Genomic DNA, 21,784 nt, shown 5'->3' with positions numbered 1-21,784 from the left:
TTATCGGAAGCCGAGAACATGAATCGCCTCAAATGAGTTCTGGCCGTGGGCCTGGGGCGTCATGTGCAAACAGCGGTTGAGCTGGACAAGAACTTTTGCCCGGATTTTCCCACCTTCGCGCGATGACCATGCCGTGCATTCCCAGAAGTTGGTGCAAGGGTACGAGGGCGCTTCAACCATTTCATGTCCTCCAAGTCAATAACAATCAGACGGCTACCTAGGTCATCCCACAACATATTGCGCCACTCACTGTCGCCATGGACCACTCCATGCGACTGGAGCACGGTCAGAGCCTTGTCGCGCTCCTGTTGAAAGAATCCAAAATTCTCATCGTTGATGATATGCTGAAGCCGGGTTCCAGACCAGCTCAGTAGTATCATCTGCGCCATTAATTTGCCATGGTACCAATACGCAACGCGGGGTGTAAAGGCCCCAAGGCAGACGGGGATCTGGTGTCCCTGCAAGCTCCTGAGGTAGCGATAATTGTCCACTTCCGCTTGAAGGAGATGCTGCTTCTCCATCGTGGTAGCCTTAATGATCACAGTGTATCCGTGTAATAGAAGAGTAGCTTTGATGAGGTAACCCGTCCGACCACAGACATGGAGTTGTTCAAACCCGTGGTTTCGGTTTCGGACAAGTTGACGGTGAAGCTGACGTGTGAACTCCTGCGGTCCCATGGAGTGTCTCTGGCCACCGTGGAGTTTCCAGTTAGGGCATTCTTTATCCAGAGGGCCTCGGCTGACTATGCCGCGGATGCAGGAAATTGTGCAGTAGGGTCGTGTGGACTGCCCGTCTTTCCGAGAGGTCTGTTTGTTGTCCCGACCGGCTCCTGTGCTTTCGCTTTCCTTAGTTGATTTGTGCTTGTTGCCTCGGCCCCGGCTCGACCGGCTGCGCGCCGCTGCTGCGATGGATGGGGAATGCGATTCTGCATCACTGCCGCTGCCTTCAGTCGAAGAATGCTTCGGAGTAGACATGTTTGGTTGGCAACGAGCACGGGATCGTGTATTGTGTGTCTTCGGCTCTAGTTTCCAGTGCGAGGGTCGATAATTGGAGGCTGGGGGGTCTTTACGGAGCGTTTCTGGGATTTTTCTCAGCACGTCCAGGTATTCGACCTTCCAGGTCTTTAGCTCATCGCGTGCCGTATCATGCCACTCTTGAGACGGAGCTTCGGCGGCTAGCGCTTGAAGGGTGAATGCAAGCACCTGACCGATGGCGGTCCGGTGGAGGCGCCATTCATCGTCCGCCTGCACGTCCTGATTCGGGATACACAAGAAATATTGAGCAACTGTGGGATCATCCTTCGGGATATGGAGAAAAACAAAAGCCTCCCCTGTACAGATGTAACCGTATTGAACCCCACTGTCGATCATATATGAGAATATTTGAGTGACCACAGCGGCGACGAGGCAGGTGGCATAAAACTCAAACGTGTCACCTTCCTGGTCTATGACATCGCGAGCCAGATCTATCTGATGTAAACCCGCCACCAGCTCGGGGACTGTCACCTTGTGCGGCGCTTTGAACTCCACCGCATACACTGGGAGTTGTCGTTCGTCGGCCACAAGGTGCACGCAGAACTGGTCTGCACGACGATTGCGTCTTCGTGCAGTGCCATCCCTCTTCTTTCCCTGTGCCGCTCCTCTTCCCCTTCCTCTGCCTCTCCCAGGTCTAGTGTTCGCGAGTCGTTGGGGCGTTCGCACGTCCTGGAGATTCATTTGCTCCAAGCTGTCCTTCAGCGAAGTTTCCGATGGGTTTGCGCGGTCGTAAAAGGTGACCTGGCCCTGGATTCCAAGCTCACGTCGAAAGACTTCATCATCTCGCAACGCCTTGATAATCAATTCAACAAAATTATCCACCGTGTCACGCTCAAAATTTCGAAGGGACGCTTCCGAATAAATCGGCCTGTTCTGGATATTCGTAACGACATAATCTATTTGGGTATCAGAAGGGAAGAGGGGGCGCGAGGTAAAGGCAGCCGTGCGGTCGAATTTCCTCCAAACTTGCTCCTGGAGCTGGGGGAAGTCAAGCCAAGGGATTATGCGCTTGGGGTAAAGTCGGTTCACTGGGTCGGTCGCGTCGCCCTGAGTCGTGAGGGTCGCATCCGTCTCGATTCGGATCGCTTGAGACAGAGAGTCATGGCAGCGATCGAGAAGGCGAAATAGGGTGTTGGGTTGGAGACGCCGTTCTGCTTCTTCTCGCGCCCGTCTCTCTTCCTCCTCACGGCGCTCTGCTTCTTCTCGTGCCTGTCTCTCTTCCTCTCGTGCCTGTCTCTCCTCCTCAAGCTGACGTCGTAGCTCGGCGATTGTTTCTTCCATCGCTTGTTGAAATCAGTATTCAGCAAATAATCGAAGGATGCAAATCGAAGTCAACATGGTAGGGGGTTCGCTGTCTGGCGCGGGGGAGTGGCCCGTCAGGGCGGAATGCGTCCAGATGTTTACCAGCTTACTCACCCCCTAGGCACGAGTCAATTTCACGCCTCAGGCACCAAGGCATCAACACACTTGGCCATGATACGCTAGCGACCAGTGTCCTTTGTTTCCGGAATATACGTCGATTTGATGGTTTCGGGTTACTAGACTGGCCTCATCAGTAAATAGGTAAATTCAGTCCAACTTCATATTCCTCAGCAAGGACCGTGGCGAGGTCATTAGCTCGATCACATCACTCACGAGACCACCGTTTCCGTTCTTCAATTAAAGCCTCCTGCTGTGAAGGATATATTGTGTGATCTCCTGTGAGTAAGGCATTCGACAAAGCTTGTAATCAGCGAAAGTTCTTCTGATATAGAACGAATGGGCTAACCTTTCTCAATCCGTCTGTTCTGCGGAACACGGTTCTGTATGCCCTAATTTTGGGGATTAGACGTCACGCAGTCAATCGCCATATGGACCTCATGGAAAGCAAAGAGACGTACCTTTCCTATCTGGGCACTTGAATCTCTCGTCAAGAATAGTCTCTATGGGCGAGACAAATTGAACTGCCTTCACTGCCAGGAGAGCCGACGTCTGACGAGGTATTTATACGTGCGAGGCTTGCTTGATGACTGAATCGTCCGTTTTGAGCTGACATTGATGGAAAAATGGATGGGTAGAATCAAGCATCCCCGCAGAAAAAAAAGTTGGGCCCCGATGGGATAATCGCCCACATCAGAAAAAGTGCGGTCTAAAACGTATTTTGAACGGAGATATGTCTCATCTGGCAGATCAGCCCATCTCCTCAGCTTTCCCATGATCCGTCAACCCTGAAAAAATTGAGGTAACTAGCGTCTCATCATATGCCTCAACATTTCCTTGATGCGTTGACTATCTCGTTCTGCTGTTGACTACCGTTCACTAGATGCCCATGATAGTTTCGCTATGGCCTTATTCAGTTTACGACCATTGCCTTTTTTTCCGATGAATTCACGGAACTGTATCCTTCCTTGAGCAGAAGGAGACGCCGGTCTAGATGTCAACATTACCCTACGAATACTGCATGAAACCGGAGATACTATAGATCCGATGCCAAGGAATTAGTCATTATACTAGGCATAAATAGCTTCGTAATAGGGGTAATACAACTCAGAGTCATTGATATCTCCAATTGGTCGGATACAGTACAGGGATTCCGAAGATTCGACACTAGAACTTGGCCTGAGTGTCCTATTTCGGGAACAAGCTAGAATGCATGATTGGCCCTTACTTATATCTCCACTTCCAGGTGGCACTGTCCCCGGGCCAATTGCACCTATTTCAAATATGCGACCCATGTCAATGCCTAGCTACTGGAGACCTTTCCCCTCACATATTTATTGATTAGCTCCGAGTCATTCGGTACTTGGATGTCCATGCTTCATAAATCCCCTTTTGGCGTAAACTGCCGACTGATGCAAAAGGTATTGTTCTTTCCGGTGAGCAGCTCGAATGATCTCTTCGAATGATCTTATCGCCCGGACCGCCCGAACTGCCACTTTCCACATTAGACAGGATTTTTCTCCCTTTCGATCTTCAAACAGCTCCCAATCAAGGCGTACATTCGAATCATCCCCAGGGCGCGATACTCCCATAAGATTGAGGGTCCCAGTGACTGTAGAATAATCCAACCAAAGATTCTCCTTTGGTCCAGGAATACCATACGTATCGTTGCAGCGCCCCGAATAGCGAATCATTCCAGCAAAAGTTCCTAGGAAATCCCCTTCCTGGACTGCAATGATGGAGCAAACCGAAAAGAAAGCCTTCTCTTTGGGTAATATGGTAACAAAAATGGACTTGTTTCTCATTGTATCTGACCCCGGACGCAAGTCAAAATACCCACCAAGCTGTGCGGTGGACGGCTCATGCGGCCCACTGAATCGAAAAGCGATTGCCTCTTGATAAGAAAACCAGGGGTTGCCTGCATTGTTCCATGCAGCCATTGGAATATTTAGTCTCTCTGCCACATGCGGCTGTGTCAAACACAGTCTTCCAGCGAAGTCACCCATACTCTCCTGGATCACCCGACTTTCTAGCTGCTTGATTTGCATACCGTACTTGTCTTCCCAACGCCGAACTCTCTCTGAGAGGGGCATCTCTGCTTCTGACGGATAAGACTTGCAAAAGCGATCGAACTCTTTGGTCCGATACAAAAGAATCTTTTCAACGCCGGTTCTGCGCATTTCCCATAGTCTCTTCCAGAAAAGGCGGCACTGCCGCTGATTAGCAAGGCTGAGTCCATAACCAGCTTCTCTCATGAAACCCTCGGTTGCAATCTTCTCCGCCATTGTGAACTCATCGAGAGGCCCTTTAGGAATTGGAAGACTCTTCGGATCAAGTAGGTCTGCGCCTTTCTTGATGATATCCCAATAGACGGTTTCGTTACACCGGGTCTGTATACTTTTGCTCGTAGAAAAGGCGTTGTCTTGCTTGATTGCTCGAACCGCATCGGAGTATTGTAGCCGGACAATTCCATCCACAGAGCTTTGGATATCCTCGACCCTGATTGTAACAGCAGTCTGCTTTGATCGATTTCCGTACCTTCCAAGCGGATCGTTCAGCCGCACGCAGTTGATAAGTATATTCTCCATAATACTATCCGGCACTGTGTTCGAACCCGTTTCAATTCTGGAGGCGTCTGCAAGTTCGGAGACAGATTCAAGCTGAAGAGAGGGAGGAGCTGCCGCCTGTTCCTCAATGGTCGCGGGACGTGGGACAGTCTTATCGCTTTCCCGAATTGCCGCATCGTTATTGTTCTTTTGCACAACATCCTTGGCCGTATCATCACCCTTAGCTCTGTCTTTGCGTTTTCTTTTCCTCTTCGTGGACCGCCCATCTAGCCCCGTATAGTCCGCTCTGTCTCGTTTATCAGATGTCGACAGAAACCGGTATGAGCCACGTAATTCATTCGCCGCTGCGTCGGATTTCGGGCTGCCTCGGGGTGTAGGTGGAGGCGGTGGCGCTTTGATTCCTACCTGTAGCCTCGTTTCACGAACTTAAATGCGTTAGTAAACAATCTCTCCCAAACTTCGAGTCGACATCTCACCAAAGTTCGAAATGCCAAGGATGTGCTGTTTGATAGGCTCATTGTTACAGTCACCGATCCCGCAACTTACTAGCAGTTCATGGATTTTCCCGGCTGTCAAAGATTGAAAATCTTCCTCCATTGCTGCGTTGCGCGGTGGAAGTCGGGAAGGAACAGTCGTGGGGTACTGGGCTGACGCTATTTTTGTTGCGGACATTGCGCTAAGCCAGAACGGGTAAGACGGAGCCTAGAACCTGCCTCCCAGAACAAGATCGAAACAAAGCGAAACCCCATACTGTAGTTCAACACACAGAAGGAAGTAAATGGAATCAGCACGCTTACTCAAGCATAAATCAAATTCCGTTTACGTAATATCGCTGAAAATCTGAGATAATGCTATTGTTTAGATGTAGCGCGAGTAAGCCTAAGTAAGATATATCATCGAGCATATGATGTGTACTTGTGGACGGAAGCTGAGGTGGACCACGCAAGGCTAACAAGTGCGCAGACACAGAGCTGCCAGAGAGACCATTAGTAGGGTAATTGGCAGGAGCAGGTGAGGAAGTGATTCCCGGCATGATGTTTATCTTCCCAAAGCTAGAGCCTACAGTGCCAACGAAGACACAGTATTACCGGCGGCAACAAGGCGGATCTTAAGTATCTCCATTCTGAGATGGTCATTTGAGAAAGTTTAGTAAATCTAAAAGAGTGAAAAGCGCGCATCGATGGCCTTGTAATAGCTTCAGGAAAGAGACTTTGCTGGAGCTTTCCGTGTCTCGGGATGCTGCAGTACCCTTTATTGTGTACATTATCAACGGATTTTGTTAAGAATTGACAGAAGTCAGAACTAGCTTTAAATCTTCAAGACAATCCCAATCCTACAGTATTTTTATTTGTCTCTAAGTTGTCGGCGACGCGGCGACCATTGCATTCTCTACACGTCCCCTGTTACAAAGGGTGGAGTCACATTCATGCTGCGGTATTACAGTGTCGGAGATTTCATTCTTGATTAACACAGTCCGAGAAAGTGCAAAGGGAATGAAGAAATATATTTCAACAAATGTATTTGGTTTTTTTGGCAAAAAGAATTCAGGCTCAACAAATTGGCCAAGTAGACTAGCCCTCATCAATGACCAGGAGAACAAGAAAGAAAGAAAGATCAAAGTGCATGTCTTGATCAGATTGAAGCATTGTTTGCTCTTAAGAATTCAGCAGCTAACCCGCCCGCGGGTCAGTATCTTCTCAAATAACGATGTCAGTTAGGCCGTCTCTTCCATAGCACCGCCTTCTTCCATTTTTCGCTTATAGAGATCGTATTGCGCCAGTGCAAGAGTGCGCATTTCCATTTGTTTTTCCAGCCCAAGAATATTAAAATCATCAATCATACCCAAGATGTCGCTCAAAAACTTCTTTCGGTTAAAGGTTTGCTGAAGAGAGCTTTCGGATTTCTTTTCGTAGGCCACTGGGTTTTCATTCGAAAACTGAGGAGGATTCGTAGAACTTGTTGCATTGCCCTGGTTTTGGGTGCTTTTATTCCCACGGTTGTGGGCTTGGCTGTGCTCGCGTTCGCTGGTTTGGCTCCGGGTGCTCTGACTCTGGCTGTTCTCGTGTTCCATGCTTTGGCCTTGAGTTCTCTGGTCCTGGTAGCTTTCGCTTTTTTTGTTTTGGCCTTGGTGGTCCTGCCCACGAAGCAAAACCTGTTCTGTCTCTAATGTTTCTGGAAATGGAGTAGGGCTTTGTTCTAAGCCTAATCTTCTCTCTCCTGTCCACTTGTTGTCAAGTCGCTTTCCTGCCCAGTTCCTGTAGTTCTTCACTTGAACTAAAGCTACCGCGTAGATTCTTCGATCTGTTCTTAGACTTTCTTTTTTAGCTGAACTGCTGAGTCTCTTGTAGTTTGAGCGGCTAACCCAAAGAGGCGGCAGATTGACCCCCTGCTTCCAGTCAACAAGTACGGTAGTGAATGGGAACACATATTTTGGGTTTGTTTTCTTGACTTCAGGATTCAGCTCCTCCACCGACTCCAGTAAATCCAGCATCGTACTCCCTTCCCGCCTGGGTTGCCAGGCAACTTTCTTAATGTTGCGAATCATGCCCTTGTACAAGACCTTTCCGGTTTCATCTTCGAGCATAGCTTTGTTATGAGGATCACCTTTGAGGTACGTGCATCCTTGCACTTCATTAGAAGCCGCGCTCGAGCTCCAAATGGTCATCGCACTATTCAAGGGTCCATATGAATTAAGGTAATCAAATCCGCTCCGAGCGTTCTTCTTCAAAGTGACTGTGCCGTTCTCAAAGAGTTGCTCACTTGGGCCATCGTCGTTGTCCAAAGTCAGGTCAACAAAGATATAATCTTTATAATCTTTGGGTCTTTCGTATTTCTGTTGGCTTGCACCCTGGATCTCAGTAGGTGGCTCAGTCTGGCCAACAAACAATTCGCTGGAATTCACCTCGGCATCAGGGAGTGGCTGGCTATCAGGTGGGGGCTGCTGACTTGCCAAGTCATCGTGGCTGTTATTGGTGTCATTGATGTCCCTGTGTTTAGGGTCCGCGGTACCAGACAAGCTCGAACCATATGAAATTACGTCGGTTTCTGGTTGGTCTGCAAGTTCGGTTTGCTGATGTCGCTCTAAACTCCCATTGCTTTCATTTTCGTTATCTGGTCCATCCCTGCTGTTTTCATCTTCGGTGCCATCGACATCTATTGGCCCGCCTTGGTCAATTTTTTTAAGGTCTGTGTCAATGTCCATGATATCCGATTCGATGGCCGCCAAATTCCTTTTGATCTGGTCGTAGCTCGAGAGCAATTCTTTCAATAATACTTCAACCTGACCCTGTTTTTCCTCATCTTCTTCCTCATCCATGAGGGCTTTTGTCGTATTGATCTTTTTCTGGATATCCTTTAGCTGTTTTCTTTGCGAATCTCGATCTTGAGATTGAGCGGTCTTCTTCTGGTTCAATTGGTTCTTCCGCTCTATGGTCGCTTTTCTGCTAGTTGACTTGGAAACGCCATTTTCCTTTCGCTTTTCTTTTGCTTCTTTCTTGTTCGTGTCTCCTTTTGCCGCGTTTGGCGCCATATTTGGTCGTGGAATTCAGAATGGTGGATTGGCTTTGCTGCAGGTGATGCCCTTGTACTTGTGTCCGCAATCCTAGCGAAGAATATTTGTATAGGTTTCTGAATAGAAAGTACTTTGTATTGAACTCGAGAGGTTCTCAGGGTATGAAACCTAGATGAGGGAACCTTGATCAATTTATAGAACACAAGAAGCTGGTAAATCCAACCATGCTCTTCAAAGATACCAGCGGTTTCCTAATTTAATATAATAAGACCGCTCATTATTCAGAGGTTCAATACGTTGCTGGATAGATCCCAGGCAGAAAGTTGAGCTGAACGGCTTTTCAAGTCGTAAACCTTAAAATGCGCATCGCATCAGGCACTAAATGCCTCTCCGATATTCTGAATTTCCATACTTAGTTACAACCATCCTGATTAACATATGAGCCTTGTGGCCTATAATATGCGGGCAATATTCACTGGTGATTCAATGCATTAATGGTTAAAGCATGAAGGTCAACCGGCAAGAGAGTATTTGCAGCTGGTAATTAAATTATTGTGTTATCTCAGAATCCGACTACAGTATGGATGGATGGATGGATGGATGATTTCATTTACGCTGACCCCTCGCGAACGATATGCAGCCTACCACTACTATATATATCTTCCTATGTACATAGACCGTGTACCACTTCCTAAGCGAACTTTGAGCCTCGCCGAGGCCTGCCGTGGCCTCTGTGCCGTCATTATATTCATGCTGCCCTCATGGCGCGCGGCTTTGAAACCGTTGCGATGCTTCAGCAAAATCCAAGACGGCCTCCACTGTTTTGGACCGCGAAGCACTATCAATCTTACCTCTTCCTTCCTCACCAGGTCCTCCTAACAGAGTCGAGATGCTGTTAAACGCGTCACCAACCTTTTCTCGAAGCTTTTTCCTTAATCCTCCCAGTCCTGGTCCGACTACAGTATGTGTGTGTGTGTGTGTAATTCATTTACGCTGACCTCTCGTCGAACGATATGCAGCCTACCACTACTATATATATCTTCCTATGTACATAGACCGTGTACCACTTCCTAAGCGAACTATGAGCCTCGCCGAGGCCTGCCGTGGCCTCTGTGCCGTCATTATATTTATGCTGCCCTCATGGCGCGCGGCTTTGAAACCGTTGCGATGCTTCAGCAAAATCCAAGACGGCCTCCACCGTTTTGGACCGCGAAGCACTATCAATCTTACCTCTTCCTTCCTCACCAGGTCCTCCTAACAGAGTCGAGATGCTGTTAAACGCGTCACTAACCTTTTCTCGAAGCTTTCTCCTTAATCCTCCCAGTCCTGGACAATCCAACAACACGTGGTGGACACTCTCCCGTTCGCCACAGACGCACCGGTCATCATCTCGGAATCGGAACGCCTTGGCGTATGTTGACAACCAGCTGTGTCCAGTTCGCAGCTGTGTCAGCAGGTACGCTCGGTTTCTAGGCAGAGATCCGTAGAGCCGTCTGGTGTACTTGGCCGGCAGTGTGTTGTCGATCTGGCGGAGATGGATGCCGGTGCCTGACTCGCTCCATTCCTTCTTCCATTGGGTGTGGATCCCTTGCCTAATGCGTGCTCTCTCGCGTGACAGCAAGGAGCAGAATGGGTGTGTTTTTCCCGGTATAGCCGCCTCTTTGGCTAGCTGATCTGCAGTGTCGTTCCCAGGTATTTCGCAATGTCCGGGGATCCACTGTAGTCGAATCGATGTGCCGTGAGTCTTGGTGTTCCTGGCTGCTTGTAGAATGGCGTGGATGATCTGTTGTCCCGACTTGTTCCCGGGGTTCTGAACTGCTTGCAGGGCCGACTTGCTGTCACTGAGAATAGTGGCAATTCGCACCCGCGTATGGGAGGTCCTCCAGTGACGGAGAGCAATCTTGTTGATGATGTTGATGGCGTACAGGATCCCAATGAGCTCGGCGGCGTGAACCGACCATCGCTCCATAGGTCCAACCTGAACTTGCATGCTGTCGGTTGTTTCCAGCGATTCATCGAGCACGGTAGCTGCGGCACCTAGGTGACCTTCTCGTCCCGAGGCGTCCGAGTACACCACGATGTCCGCGGTTGACCGTGCAGCCTCGGCTCTTTCTAGCGCGGTCTCTCTGTCCGATTCAATCTCGATTTCTGAGAAGGCTTCTATTCGCCACGGTGGTAGCGGGGTTGGGTCAATCATTTCGATTTCCTTTAGTCTCTCCAGGTTCATTGTTTTTAAGGCTTCTGATAGTGGGAACCGGGCGAATGATCCACGATTGTTGCGTCTTCTCTGGGCCCGACGTAGGGCGCTCCATATAGGGTGTTTTTGTGGTAGGGTATGCAGTCTAGTGATGGTATTTTGTGCGCGGTAGCGCAGACGGAGATGAGTTGGCAGTACATGTGCTTCTACGTCGAGTGTGGTTGTTGCCACTGTTCGAAAGGCTGATAGGACCCGGATGAGAGCCGCTCGTTGCACGGTGCGGAGGTGACGTAGATGGGTCTTATCTCGAAGTGGATCATGCCAGACGGTTGAGGCGTAGTCGACAACCGGTGTGACGCACGCTTCGTAGAGCTGTCGCATCTGCTCTGGGCGGAGCTGTCGCAATCCGCCAAGCGCGATGTTGACCTTAGTGGCTCGTTTAACGGCTTGCTGTACGTGTTCCTTCCACCGAAGCTCATGATCGAAGATTACCCCTAAGAGCTTGGCCGTTGTAGATGGCTTGATGACATTGCCATTCATGATAAGCTGGCCCTGGCTCTGTTCTTTTCTTTTTCGGGTAATGTGAATGAGTTCGGTCTTTTCTGCAGCGAAGCAGGACCCAGTTCTCTGAGCCCAGGCTTCAATCCGGGGTATGTCTTCGGACTGGATTTTGGCCAGATTCTCTGCGGCACTCCAGCCAACTCGCCAGCGGAAGTAGTCATCGATGAAGGCAGATGCCCCACCGTGAAAATCGACCGGCTGGTCGACTAGATCGCAGTTGAAGAATGCAAAGAGGATAGGTGACAGCGGAGAGCCTTGTGCGAGCCCGGCATTTTCTAGCGGTACCACCTCGGTTTGGTAATCGTCGAACCCAATGCTAGCCTGGCGCCCGCTCATGAAGCTCGTGATCCACCTTCGGGCCACCGAGGGGATACCCTTGGACTGGAGGCGAATATCCAGGCTTGTCTTATTAACCCCATTAAAGGCTCCCTTCAGGTCAAAGGCCACCAGTGTGACGACCTTCTGCCTGTACCATGCCCGGTCGATTGCGTTAGCAAGCATCAGGAGGGCTTGCTCGGTTGTTCGTCCCGGGCGCCCTCCGAACTGGGTATCCGGTAGAAGCCCGTAATGCTCCGCGAAGAAGGACAGCCGCCGGGCCATCACTGCTTCCAGCAATTTTCCGAGTGTGTTAAGTAGCGAGATTGGGCGGTACGCTCCCGGTAGCGAGTAGTCTGGTTTCCCGGGCTTCCGCAGGACTACGATTCGCGCGCTTCTCCATCGCTGTGGGTGGTATCCTAGTTCGATCGACGCCGTGAAAATCCGAGTGATGATGTTTCCGAGGTATTTCCAGAGACGTTTCCAGATCAACGTGGGTAGACCGTCCTCGCCTGGCGCTGTTGTGCCTTTGGCAGCCTTGAGCGATCGGTAGACTTCAACCTCGGAGATTGGATGCCATCGGATCTCGGTTGGGGCGTGAGTGGGTGCTTCCTCTTGCGCAGGCGCCATCGAAGGGAAGAACGATCCCATGAACGCCTGAGCTTTCTCCGCGTTGTCAACTAGCTCCCTGTCGCCAACCTTGAGGGCGGGAATGCATCCCCAGGAGTCTCGTGGTTTCATGTACGTCGCTGCCTTCCACAGTTTCCCTTCACCTGCTTCGTCTAGGAACTGCTTCCAATGTGATGTCTTAGCCTTCTCAATGGTTCGAGTCCATGCCCGCCGTGACTGGCGCATGTCCTCGAACATGGCCATGGTGCGGGAGTCGGCTCGTCCGACTTCAGCGCAGCTCTCTTGCCACTTGCGTCGTAGGCGGTTCACATCATTCTGTTGGGCTTTAAGGTCGGCAGTGAACCACCGCTTGGAGTACGGGGACGGTCTCAGATCGGGCGTGTGCTTGTCAACTGCCCTTGCGGTCGTTCTTGTAAGTCTATCTACGACCGTGTCTAGCGCCTTGGTTGAGTCTAGCTCTCCGGGTCGCTCGAAGAGATCCTGGATTTCCTTTCCAATCTTCTCCCAGTCCGCTCGGTCGTACGCTTTTCTCGGTTTAGTGGTGAGGTTGCGCCGCGCTTGGAGGTACCATTCTGAATAAGTGCCTCGGTGGTCCGAGCCATAGTTGTCGTGGTAGAGATGGCATTTGATGAGTAGATCTGGTCTGTTTGTCACTGTCTGGTCGATCGTAGAATTTCTTCCCGGGTGGCTCAACGACCAGAAGGTCGCAGTTCCCCGAGGGAGACAGCTCTGGAGGCCATGATCATGAAAGAAATTGGTCAGTTCGCCGGCGTCCTCGATGAATCGAGGTTGAATGTGGTTGCTCCCCCACGCTGGGTGGTGGCGATTGAAGTCCCCGGCCAAAATAAGGCTAAAGGTTCTGCCATCGTCTCGTATGACGTCTTGAATCGTGTCGTGGATTGCCGATAAGGTAGCCTCCGCCGATGCCCCATCAGGCGTGTGCATCGGTACGGGCGGAATGTAGACTGAGAAGATCAGGATCTGGGAGTCGGCCGTCCAGATCTTGACCGCCGTCAGATCCGGGTGATTGCACCTCACTTGTCGGTGAGAGGAGGTTGAGAGTTTGCGATTGACATAGATAAGGCTACGGAATCGAACCGAATCGCTCTCTACTGTAGGTTGGTATAGTCGCCACGCGCTGTGGTTCACGTGTGTTCGGTAGGCAGTAATCGACGGTTCCTGGATTAGGAGCACGTCCAGTTTCTGGCTTTGATGGTCGTTGATGAGAGCTTCCATGCCCGCCTTCGACTTCATGGTGTTTAGTTGTAGAATTCGGAGGTTGTTCTCTAACATTGCGATGGGGGTGCCGTGGCTGGCGTCGGGCACAGCAAGTCTCCAGTCGGATGTTCCCCGCTGCATTCCAGGCAGCGCGCTCTGATTCCCGGAGGACATCTTTCTCGCTCATGTTGGCCGCCACAGTGGCCGCATCGAGGCGTCTCTTTGCACGACCACGCTAGATGGCCGAATCCTTGGCATCGGAAGCACCGTTTCTTTTTGATCTCACACTTTTCCACTCTTCCAATGTACCGTTGATCGATCAACAGGCCATTGTTCAGCATCCACTCTGCTGCCTCTAATGAATCAAACCAGATTCCCATCGAGGCGAACGTTCCCAACTCTTTGTCTCTTTTCTTCAGCCAGGCAATGTCCTCAATTCGGAAGCCGTGGTCTGTGAGGTCGTTCTCGTTTGCGATCTTTTCAATGGCTTCGGTTTTCCTGTTTTCGAGGTCCAACCCAAAGGTCGGGATATGGTGGACAGCTACTCCGAAACGTGGTTTCACCAATCTAGTGTCGTTGCCCAGCTCGGTCAGCCACTCAGTGTTGTTGCGGGCCATTTCGGCCGACGTCTGGTTTTTGAATCGGATCACATATCCGGTCTTGGTAGTACCAATCCCTGCAACCTATGCGTCCTGGGTAGATGGCGTCTTCAACAGTGCCGTCCTGATGTGGGTATTCGCAGCCGGGGTGGGGAGGTAGCGACCGAACGCGTCTCCGTTATTCTCTGCGCCCAGCGCTTCAGTGACAGATCGCTGAGTGCTGATTCGGACGCAATTCTTGTCTTTGTCAGTTTGTCGCCGGGTCTCCCGGGGTTGCGAGTTGTCTGTGGCGGCTGCAACGGCCGCCAATGATCGTGTCGGGGATGGTGTGTTCAGCCCGTCTACCTGCGACCGTAGCGCTAGGATCTCCTCCTGTAGCTTCTCATTCTGAGTTTGAAGCTCGTTCTGGTTATCTTTCACTTCTCTCAGTTCGCTCCGGGTGGCGTGAATGAGCGTGGTTTGTTCTTCAATGGTGTGTTGCAGGCGTACAATGATCTGCCAAATCTCTCTGGTTGTCACTCGTCCAGTGCCGGTTCCGGTATTGGTGAGCTCCACGGGTTCCGGGGCCGCGTGGGTCTGCTCGCTTTCCACTCGTGTATGTCTCCTGGTGCGGACCGTGGTCGTTGGTGTACGGTTTTCCGGTGCGTCGATCCCTGTGCCTCTTCGCGTGGTTGTGGTGGCAAGGGGCGCGGGAGCCCCCATGGGTGGGTCCGCCATCCGTCTGGTGTTAGTTCCCGCTCGGCACACAACACAATAATGTTATATCGCAGTGCTCAAGAAACAGTCCCAAAAAACAGTCCCCAAGTCAGTGAGTCGTACACTATATGGAGCACGGTATTAATTCCCGCTTTTCTTCTCGATTCAGACTTGAGCGAAGTTCCTCAAAGTACAGTGCCTACCGACAGCATTTGTCGGAATCAGTGGTCTCCGTAATAACAGGTCATCCAATAGAAAAATAGAATAACGGTTCTTCTCGTTTTCTACCACTTCCCCTACACAATTTATGGGGAAACTTTGTCGAACTGAGGGGTGGTATTTTACCACTAAGAACAGGGATATTCATCAAGTACCCATTCTGTCTCTGTCTCTGTATGGTAAACGGGGTACGCTCGGCATACCAGCGTCGTAACACGCTAGGAACGACTCCTGAGATCTGTGAACGCTTCAACAGCAAGATCCAGATAGAACAACATCAATGCATCTCAATGGGACACCTCAATACTAGCACATACCAGTATCTGTCAATCCGACAGCAGCACTGGTCTTTATGCCGCGGTAATGGGCGGTAACGGTATGCTAGCCGACGGCTGGCCAGGTATTGAACAAGGGGTTGACTCTTTTGAAGCCATGTTTCAGAATAACAAGGCCATCATGTCTGCCAGTTGCTCCCAATGGGGCTTACCCAATAACTCGGAAGATGAGATCAATATTATCAAAGATGCCATCCATCAAGTGGAGACATCGAGTGGCGTCGACGCACACTTCATCTTGTCGATAGTCATGCAAGAAAGCAAGAGATGCGTTCGTGTTCAGACCACTGACAGCGGTGTGATCAATCCTGGAATGATGCAAAGCCATGAGGGCTCTGGTTCCTGCAACAAGGATGGAAGCATCCAGAACCCTTGTCCCCAAAGCGAGATTCATCAAATGATCATGGCTGGCGTCGAGGGGTTCCCGGCCGGGCCTGGCCTGAAGGCACTGATAGCCCAGATGGTGGTTCAACAGATGTGGTTTCATTCTACAAGGCCGCCCGTGCTTACAATTCCGGCGCTGTTGCCTCAAGTGGCGACCTGGGTCAGCCAATCGCCTTTTGGGCTGGAGCAATGGCCCTAGCTTGTGCGCTCCTAATGTGATCGGCATGTTGTCTGCTGCGCATTGGGACGGCAAGAGTGTCAGTGCTTGCGGCGGCACTCCGACTACCACAAGTTCTCGATTTGCCATCCCATCGCACGTATACTGGTTGTCATCCAATACAAAATCAGGCTCGCTTCATTCACCGTCTATTCCGGCATTTGCCACTACAACTTCTAGGCTGCTCTCTCCTAGAACGGCCTCATGTGCTTGTAGCAGGAGGCGCCTTCAGTACACGCAAGCTCTTGGCAAATGAGGTATTTCAAATACAAACATTCGCCGTGGGCGCCTCGGAAATTCACATCTTGCTTTTGTAGCTCGATTGGTCCTTATTCGGGTTAGAGCGCGCCAACGAAGAAGGAAGGAAGGAAATACATTTTACGTAGCGAACGAGATCGGGTCCGATTGGCCCATCTAGTCAAGTCGGGACGTACAACTCCCAAAAAACACATTCTTGCACAGGAATGATCGACAAAGCGCCCAAAACACAGCTCGAATGATCATTTCGACTTATCTTCTCTGTTCTAAAAGAGTAAGAAGCTTGCCTTGCAGTTCCTTGTAATCCGCTTCTCCTTTTCTTCCCTTCCCTTCTGTTCGGCTTCTCACTTCCCTTCCCGTAGCTTTTGTTGTTCTAATTGAGCTAGGAGTTTCTCTTCTCTTTTCTTCTGCTCTGCTTCTCTTTCCTTCTGTTCCGCTTCTCGTTTCTCTTCCCTTAGTTTTTACTGTTCTAGCTCTGCGAGAAGTTTCTCTTCTTTTTCCTTCTGTTCCGCGTCGCGCTTCTCTTCTCTATCCTTCTGTTCTGCCAGCTGCTGTTTTAATGTTTGTACCATCATACTTAGCTCTGTAGACCACAACGTAATCTTGTGGCTTATTACCACATCACTCGGAATCATAGCCATAGCAGAGGTAACCCCCCTGAGGGTTCATCACTTTGCCAATGGTCGTATTCGGCATGATGTTGAAGGAAGAAAGCTCGTAGTGCAATGTGGCATTTTGCCAACCACCTGCAGGCTCTACGTTGGCAGTCTCGTTCACGGTAGGACCGCTAACATCGTAGAGTCGGTTGGCAGGATCCTGCTTCTGCCACAGCCACCAAACACGGTCAATGTACATGTGGTGCATGAAGAAAACGGGGTCTCCAGGGCTGCTCTTAATGTCTGACATCTGATGGGAACTCGGGGTTAGTTGGATCAGGACAGCGGTGAAGAGGAGAATGGTAGGCATATAAAGGGGAATCGCAGCCGTGAAAGGGGGTATCACTTACAACACCACCGATATATGTATGGACACCCTTGTGTGGAATGTTGGAAATGCAGTTCCACCAGGGGGAGTAGGTGTTGTAAGAGTTGCACATCTTTAGGACCGTGCTATTAGCGTTGGCGATCGCCTGCTCACTTTCGAATGCGCGTCGGAGGCAGTAATCGGTATCTTTATCTCCAGGTCCGATATGCAGAGAATAATTGGCAAAACGGCCATCCTGGACGCAGTTTCCAGATCCAGTTCCATTCCCTCCAAAGGCATCGGCCCCCCACATGGAAGACCCCCACATATCTCCACTGTCTGCGTCCTTCACTTCATCCCACCAGCTAAAGAAGTTTGAACGTCAGAATGATGAACTTACTCGGGCCGGGAGAATCTCTCACGGGATGGAACCTGTGTAGCCGCACTCGTCACGGAGAAGAGTCTCATAGATATGCATGTAGTAGCGGTGCCAGGGAAGAAATTGACCCTGGTTGATTTGTGTCAGTTTTGGTTACGAAGCACGACTAAACATGACCCACCACATGGTGAATGATGTCTGCATAAGCCGTGTTGGTCATTCCACGGTGGAGTGCCTGAAGATCGCTGAAGCGACTAGTAGTGGCAGTCAAACCCGACTTGGCGGGCTTGTCCATCAAACACTGAACGGCGTCGAGAAAATCGTTCTGTTGCACCTTAGACAGATGACGCCACTCCTTCCTGATAGTCATCTTGTCCTTTGTGCAACTGCCTGAGAAGTAGCCCGGAATAGCCTCTTCAGTACTCGCATGGCCGTTGGCAGTGCGTACATGATTGGAGTGAGGGTGAGGGAGCGACGAAGCCGCCGCACTAGCAACAAAGCTGAGTGCGGCCCCGAAAAGGGCGAGGCGCATGTTTATAAAAATGAACGAATGATCACAGAAAATTTTGTTGGAGTATGGCTTCTAAGGAGAGGGGAGTCCAATTCAGGAAACCAGAGAATTTGAACTTCAAAGGAATGAACTATCCGAGCCTTCAAGAAACCAAATGCTTTTATACTGGACTCTAATACCCGCCCCATCTTGCTTTCCAAGGTTGCCACCACGGAACACGCTGACCATACTACGTGGTGAAACGCAGTATCTAGTATCCATTTGCTCCACTGAGCCTTCGTCCTCCCGGCCGTGAATACTTTGGTATTCTAGAAAGGAGCCACGGCGTTCTATTTCTGGGTCCTGTCGTGCCGATCATGCATTATTCCAATTCCAGAAATAGCTTATTTCTTTGCCTAAAGATTTCGCAAGCTTCATCTTCCTCAGACACCTCTCTTTCTGAATTTGTGTTCCTAAAAAGGGCAGCTGTGGGCAGGCTGTCGTAGGGCATTTAGTTACATTCTAATGCTTTTTATTACATCAAACGGCAAGCCTGCGAAGCCGCGCAAATTATTTACTCGCAGGGTCATGTGAAATTAAATATATGCCAAGGTTTAATTATCGAGTCGGGTAGGGCTGACGTGGCAAGCGATTCCTGGATCGTATTTACAAATTTGACCTGGGCCTCGTGGAGTTGTGGCTTGTCGTGCCAGCGACTAGTGCTGGATGCTTCGAAAGCTGGATGACGCGGCCGCTTTCTTGTCCTTGGCAACAAAAAGCCCCCTTTCCAGCGGGGCCACGGCAGACTTTTTTCATAATGTTTATCTACGCCTAACCTGCGCATCTGTCTGGTATGCCTTTCCATCTGCGTTTTGTATCGCTCTGGAATACCAAGTGCTCTGTGCTTCTACCTCTTCTAATTGGCCCCACATCATCCCTTGGGGATTTAGCATGAGTAGTAATTCTGCAATATTTTGGTCCCATTTGCATGGGAAGCCCACAGGAATTTTAGCATGTTTCCATTTCAGCCGCCAACCCACATCTATTCCAACGCCACTTCCAAAAGAACGTGGATGGCAACCAAGCCTTGTCTATTAGGTTCTGGAAAGAAATAAATACAAAATATCACTTCTATACCTTCCCTTTTGGCTCTTGAGAAGATGGAATACAAGTACAAGTCACCGTCGTACTCAAGGGCGCCGCTCATCCTAGGCCGCATCGCTAAGTGGCCACCCCTGAGGTGTCAGCTGCCCACGGAAGCAAGGGTTGTAGATTGAACTTGTCTTGTCTAGGGTGGCCACATAGCGATTGCGTCCTCCATATCTTCCATGCATGGTGTGATGCGCGTTGAGGTTGTCGCTATGCGAGAAGCTGCGTTGACATCCAGGAACCCAGCAGACATGGAGCCGCTCCCCTATATGTTTTTCTAGATGACGATCGAGGTTCTTTTGGCGCTTGAAAAACGGTTTGCAAGCTGGATATTTGTATTTGAAAGATGGTTGAAGAATGTTGGTCGTTCCGGCACCGAGGCTCAATGTGGAGGGGTTCAACGTGTCGTCCAGTAGTCCGCGACATTGATCTTGGTCATTGCAGGACTTTGTGGCAAAAAGTTCTTGATCGGCGTGCTCTGGCCCTCTAGGGCACTGCAGGCAGGAGGTATCGGTGTTTTGTGGTAAGCAGCATCTAGCATTGGAAGTCGCATGCTCCGAGCAACCGGCAGATCCTCCTTGCAGAGCCCCTTCTAGAAGCTCTGCATTTGGGGCACATGTGAACCAGCAGATAACGGCCCAGCATTGGGAGGCATTGAAAAGTCGGCCCACAGCGCAACCTGGGTATTGGCAAGAATGACCTTGAAGCCCGCTCGTTATGCTCGGCATTGGATACCTTGGGTCTAGATACCGCTCCGCACGAATTTTCGAACTGTTCGAAGTTCGCGAATCTCGGCGAATCGAATCGAATTCGAACCTTGGTTTCGGGGCCTCGAATCTATGGCCGATTCGATTCGTCAAAATTCGCGAATTTCGAACAGGTTCGCGAACTAATATCTAGCCCTTTTAGGAAAAAGGGTTTGTGGAATGATTTTTCGAGATGCCCGGCCCCTACAAGAATACTTCTGCAAATAAGGTCTAGAATATCAAACACCTGTATGCCCAAAAAAACTATTACTGTATAACTATGAAGACTTCCAACGTGCAGCATCTTTCAGCCTTAATAAGGTCCCAAGGGTCTTACCTTTCATGGAGAAACGTCGAATCCCCAGCACATCTCTCCCACCATTGAACAATCTCTCGATATCTACCTCTGCTGCCGGTATAGCAAGGTGATCTTGTGCTACCTTTGCCATACAACTAAATTCAAACATGTTTGCCTTCCACCAGTTTCGTATAAACTCGGACTGGCTCTGGCTTACATCGAAACCAGTGCAGATTGTCGGAGTATCGAAATACTTGTCGATATCAGACTCAGCGACATTATACTGTGTAGGCTGAAAGGCTTCCAGAAATCGATATTCGAAGCTCTTCCAATTGGTGCTTGGAGTAGTCGATATAGGCTGTTTTGTAGTGGAATATGCTTTCTTCAGGAACCCCCGGATTCGGTCAATGATCTTCTCTCCATCTGGTAGCGTTTTGAGCCACTTGGTCTTGATTCGAGGATCCAGAACGCTTGCGATATAGTATATGTCGTTTTCTTTGACGCAGTCGTGGTACTTCTCCAGGAGTGAAATTCCATCGGAAATAGGAACAGTTATTGCTGGTGAGATCTTTTGCCACTCACCTCGTCGTTCTTTGATAGCGAGGAGTATAGAACGGAGCTCTCCAAACATACGCGCCGCCATATGAATTGATGGGCTATCCCGAGAGACGTACTCGGTATATTCGTTGAAGGGAGCCAGGATCTTCTTGATATCCGAGAGCTGTCTCCAGTCGTTAGGTGTCAGACGTAAGGCCTCGATATCTGGATCATCGTTGACTGTATCTTCGAGCTGACGGCGACACTCTTCAGCTCTCACAATCATAACAAAGGTAGAGTTCCACCGAGTATCAACATCGTAGTTGATAGCTTTTGTACAGCCAGGTCGATTGTCCCACTTCTGTATCCGCTGAGGAGATCGCGCAATCCAAAGGACAAGTAGTCGAAGCTTTGCAATAGGCGAAGTAGGAGCGTTGACCGTCTTCCAGCTCCTCTTAGCAACATCATCAAGGAGATCACAGGCTTCCTTATGCGAACTAGCGCGTAGAGACCTCAGTATAGTTTTCATAACCAAGTTCAAGATGTGAGCAAAGCAGCGGATTTGGGAGTTATGAGTAAATTTCATTGTCCCTTCTCGAATGATAGTCTCGGCCAGGTACTCATCGTACCGCTGAGACAGCTTTTGGTAGAGATATCGGTGTAGGGAATCGTTATTCGATGCGTTGTCAGCTGTTATTGTCATAACTTTATCAGATATATGAAACCTCTCGAGAACCGTCGCAACGATATTAGCAAGGTTCTCTCCAGAGTGGCTGCCTTCAATTTCAACGAACTCAATACAAGCTCGATATTGCTGGAAGGCAGAGGACATCCAGTGAGCATTAATGGCTAGCATTGGCAATGAATTCTGACTTGTCCAACCATCTAAAGATAGCGCAATTGAGGATGCTGAAGACATTAAGATTCGAAGCTCACTGTCAAGAGCATCAAGCCGAAGACATAATCGGCGCGACACAGTATCCGCACTTGGTACGGAGTCCTGAAAGCCTGCAGACCTCAACATAGCCTTAAATGAAGGCTGTTCAACGCATGTAAACGGTT

At 49.9% G+C, this 21,784-nt stretch overlaps 6 protein-coding genes across 6 annotated transcripts; 1 reads left to right on the top strand and 5 right to left on the bottom strand.

Annotated features, from left to right (window-relative positions):
* Nucleotides 1-59: 59 nt before the first annotated feature.
* Nucleotides 60-2,315, bottom strand: N7508_007316 (uncharacterized protein; the record flags this gene model as incomplete). The annotated part of the gene is made up of 1 exon (XM_058465380.1): nt 60-2,315. One exon carries the CDS (start codon nt 2,313-2,315, stop codon nt 60-62), a length of 2,256 nt encoding a protein of 751 aa, XP_058317782.1.
* A 1,490-nt stretch (nt 2,316-3,805) lies between these two features.
* N7508_007315 (uncharacterized protein) lies at nt 3,806-5,692 on the bottom strand (the record flags this gene model as incomplete). Its single annotated transcript, XM_058465379.1, has 3 exons — nt 3,806-5,445; nt 5,497-5,521; nt 5,567-5,692. The coding sequence occupies 3 exons, from the start codon at nt 5,690-5,692 to the stop codon at nt 3,806-3,808; spliced, it is 1,791 nt and encodes a 596-aa protein (XP_058317781.1).
* Nucleotides 5,693-6,734: 1,042 nt separating this feature from the next.
* On the bottom strand, nt 6,735-8,549 carry N7508_007314 (uncharacterized protein; the record flags this gene model as incomplete). The annotated part of the gene is made up of 1 exon (XM_058465378.1): nt 6,735-8,549. The coding sequence occupies one exon, from the start codon at nt 8,547-8,549 to the stop codon at nt 6,735-6,737; it is 1,815 nt and encodes a 604-aa protein (XP_058317780.1).
* A 6,849-nt stretch (nt 8,550-15,398) lies between these two features.
* On the top strand, nt 15,399-15,884 carry N7508_007313 (uncharacterized protein; the record flags this gene model as incomplete). The annotated part of the gene is made up of 1 exon (XM_058465377.1): nt 15,399-15,884. The coding sequence occupies one exon, from the start codon at nt 15,399-15,401 to the stop codon at nt 15,882-15,884; it is 486 nt and encodes a 161-aa protein (XP_058317779.1).
* Nucleotides 15,885-16,781: 897 nt separating this feature from the next.
* Nucleotides 16,782-18,034, bottom strand: N7508_007312 (tyrosinase family protein; the record flags this gene model as incomplete). Its single annotated transcript, XM_058465376.1, has 4 exons — nt 16,782-17,066; nt 17,167-17,488; nt 17,546-17,631; nt 17,684-18,034. 4 exons carry the CDS (start codon nt 18,032-18,034, stop codon nt 16,782-16,784), a joined length of 1,044 nt encoding a protein of 347 aa, XP_058317778.1.
* A 2,131-nt stretch (nt 18,035-20,165) lies between these two features.
* Nucleotides 20,166-21,578, bottom strand: N7508_007311 (HAT dimerization; the record flags this gene model as incomplete). The annotated part of the gene is made up of 1 exon (XM_058465375.1): nt 20,166-21,578. The coding sequence occupies one exon, from the start codon at nt 21,576-21,578 to the stop codon at nt 20,166-20,168; it is 1,413 nt and encodes a 470-aa protein (XP_058317777.1).
* Nucleotides 21,579-21,784: the final 206 nt, after the last annotated feature.

The sequence above is a fragment of the Penicillium antarcticum genome (assembly GCF_028974205.1).
Source record: "Penicillium antarcticum strain IBT 31339 chromosome Unknown utg000007l_segment0_segment0, whole genome shotgun sequence".
In the NCBI taxonomy this organism is placed as follows: domain Eukaryota; kingdom Fungi; phylum Ascomycota; class Eurotiomycetes; order Eurotiales; family Aspergillaceae; genus Penicillium; species Penicillium antarcticum.
This window is presented reverse-complemented; position numbering and strand designations above follow the sequence as displayed.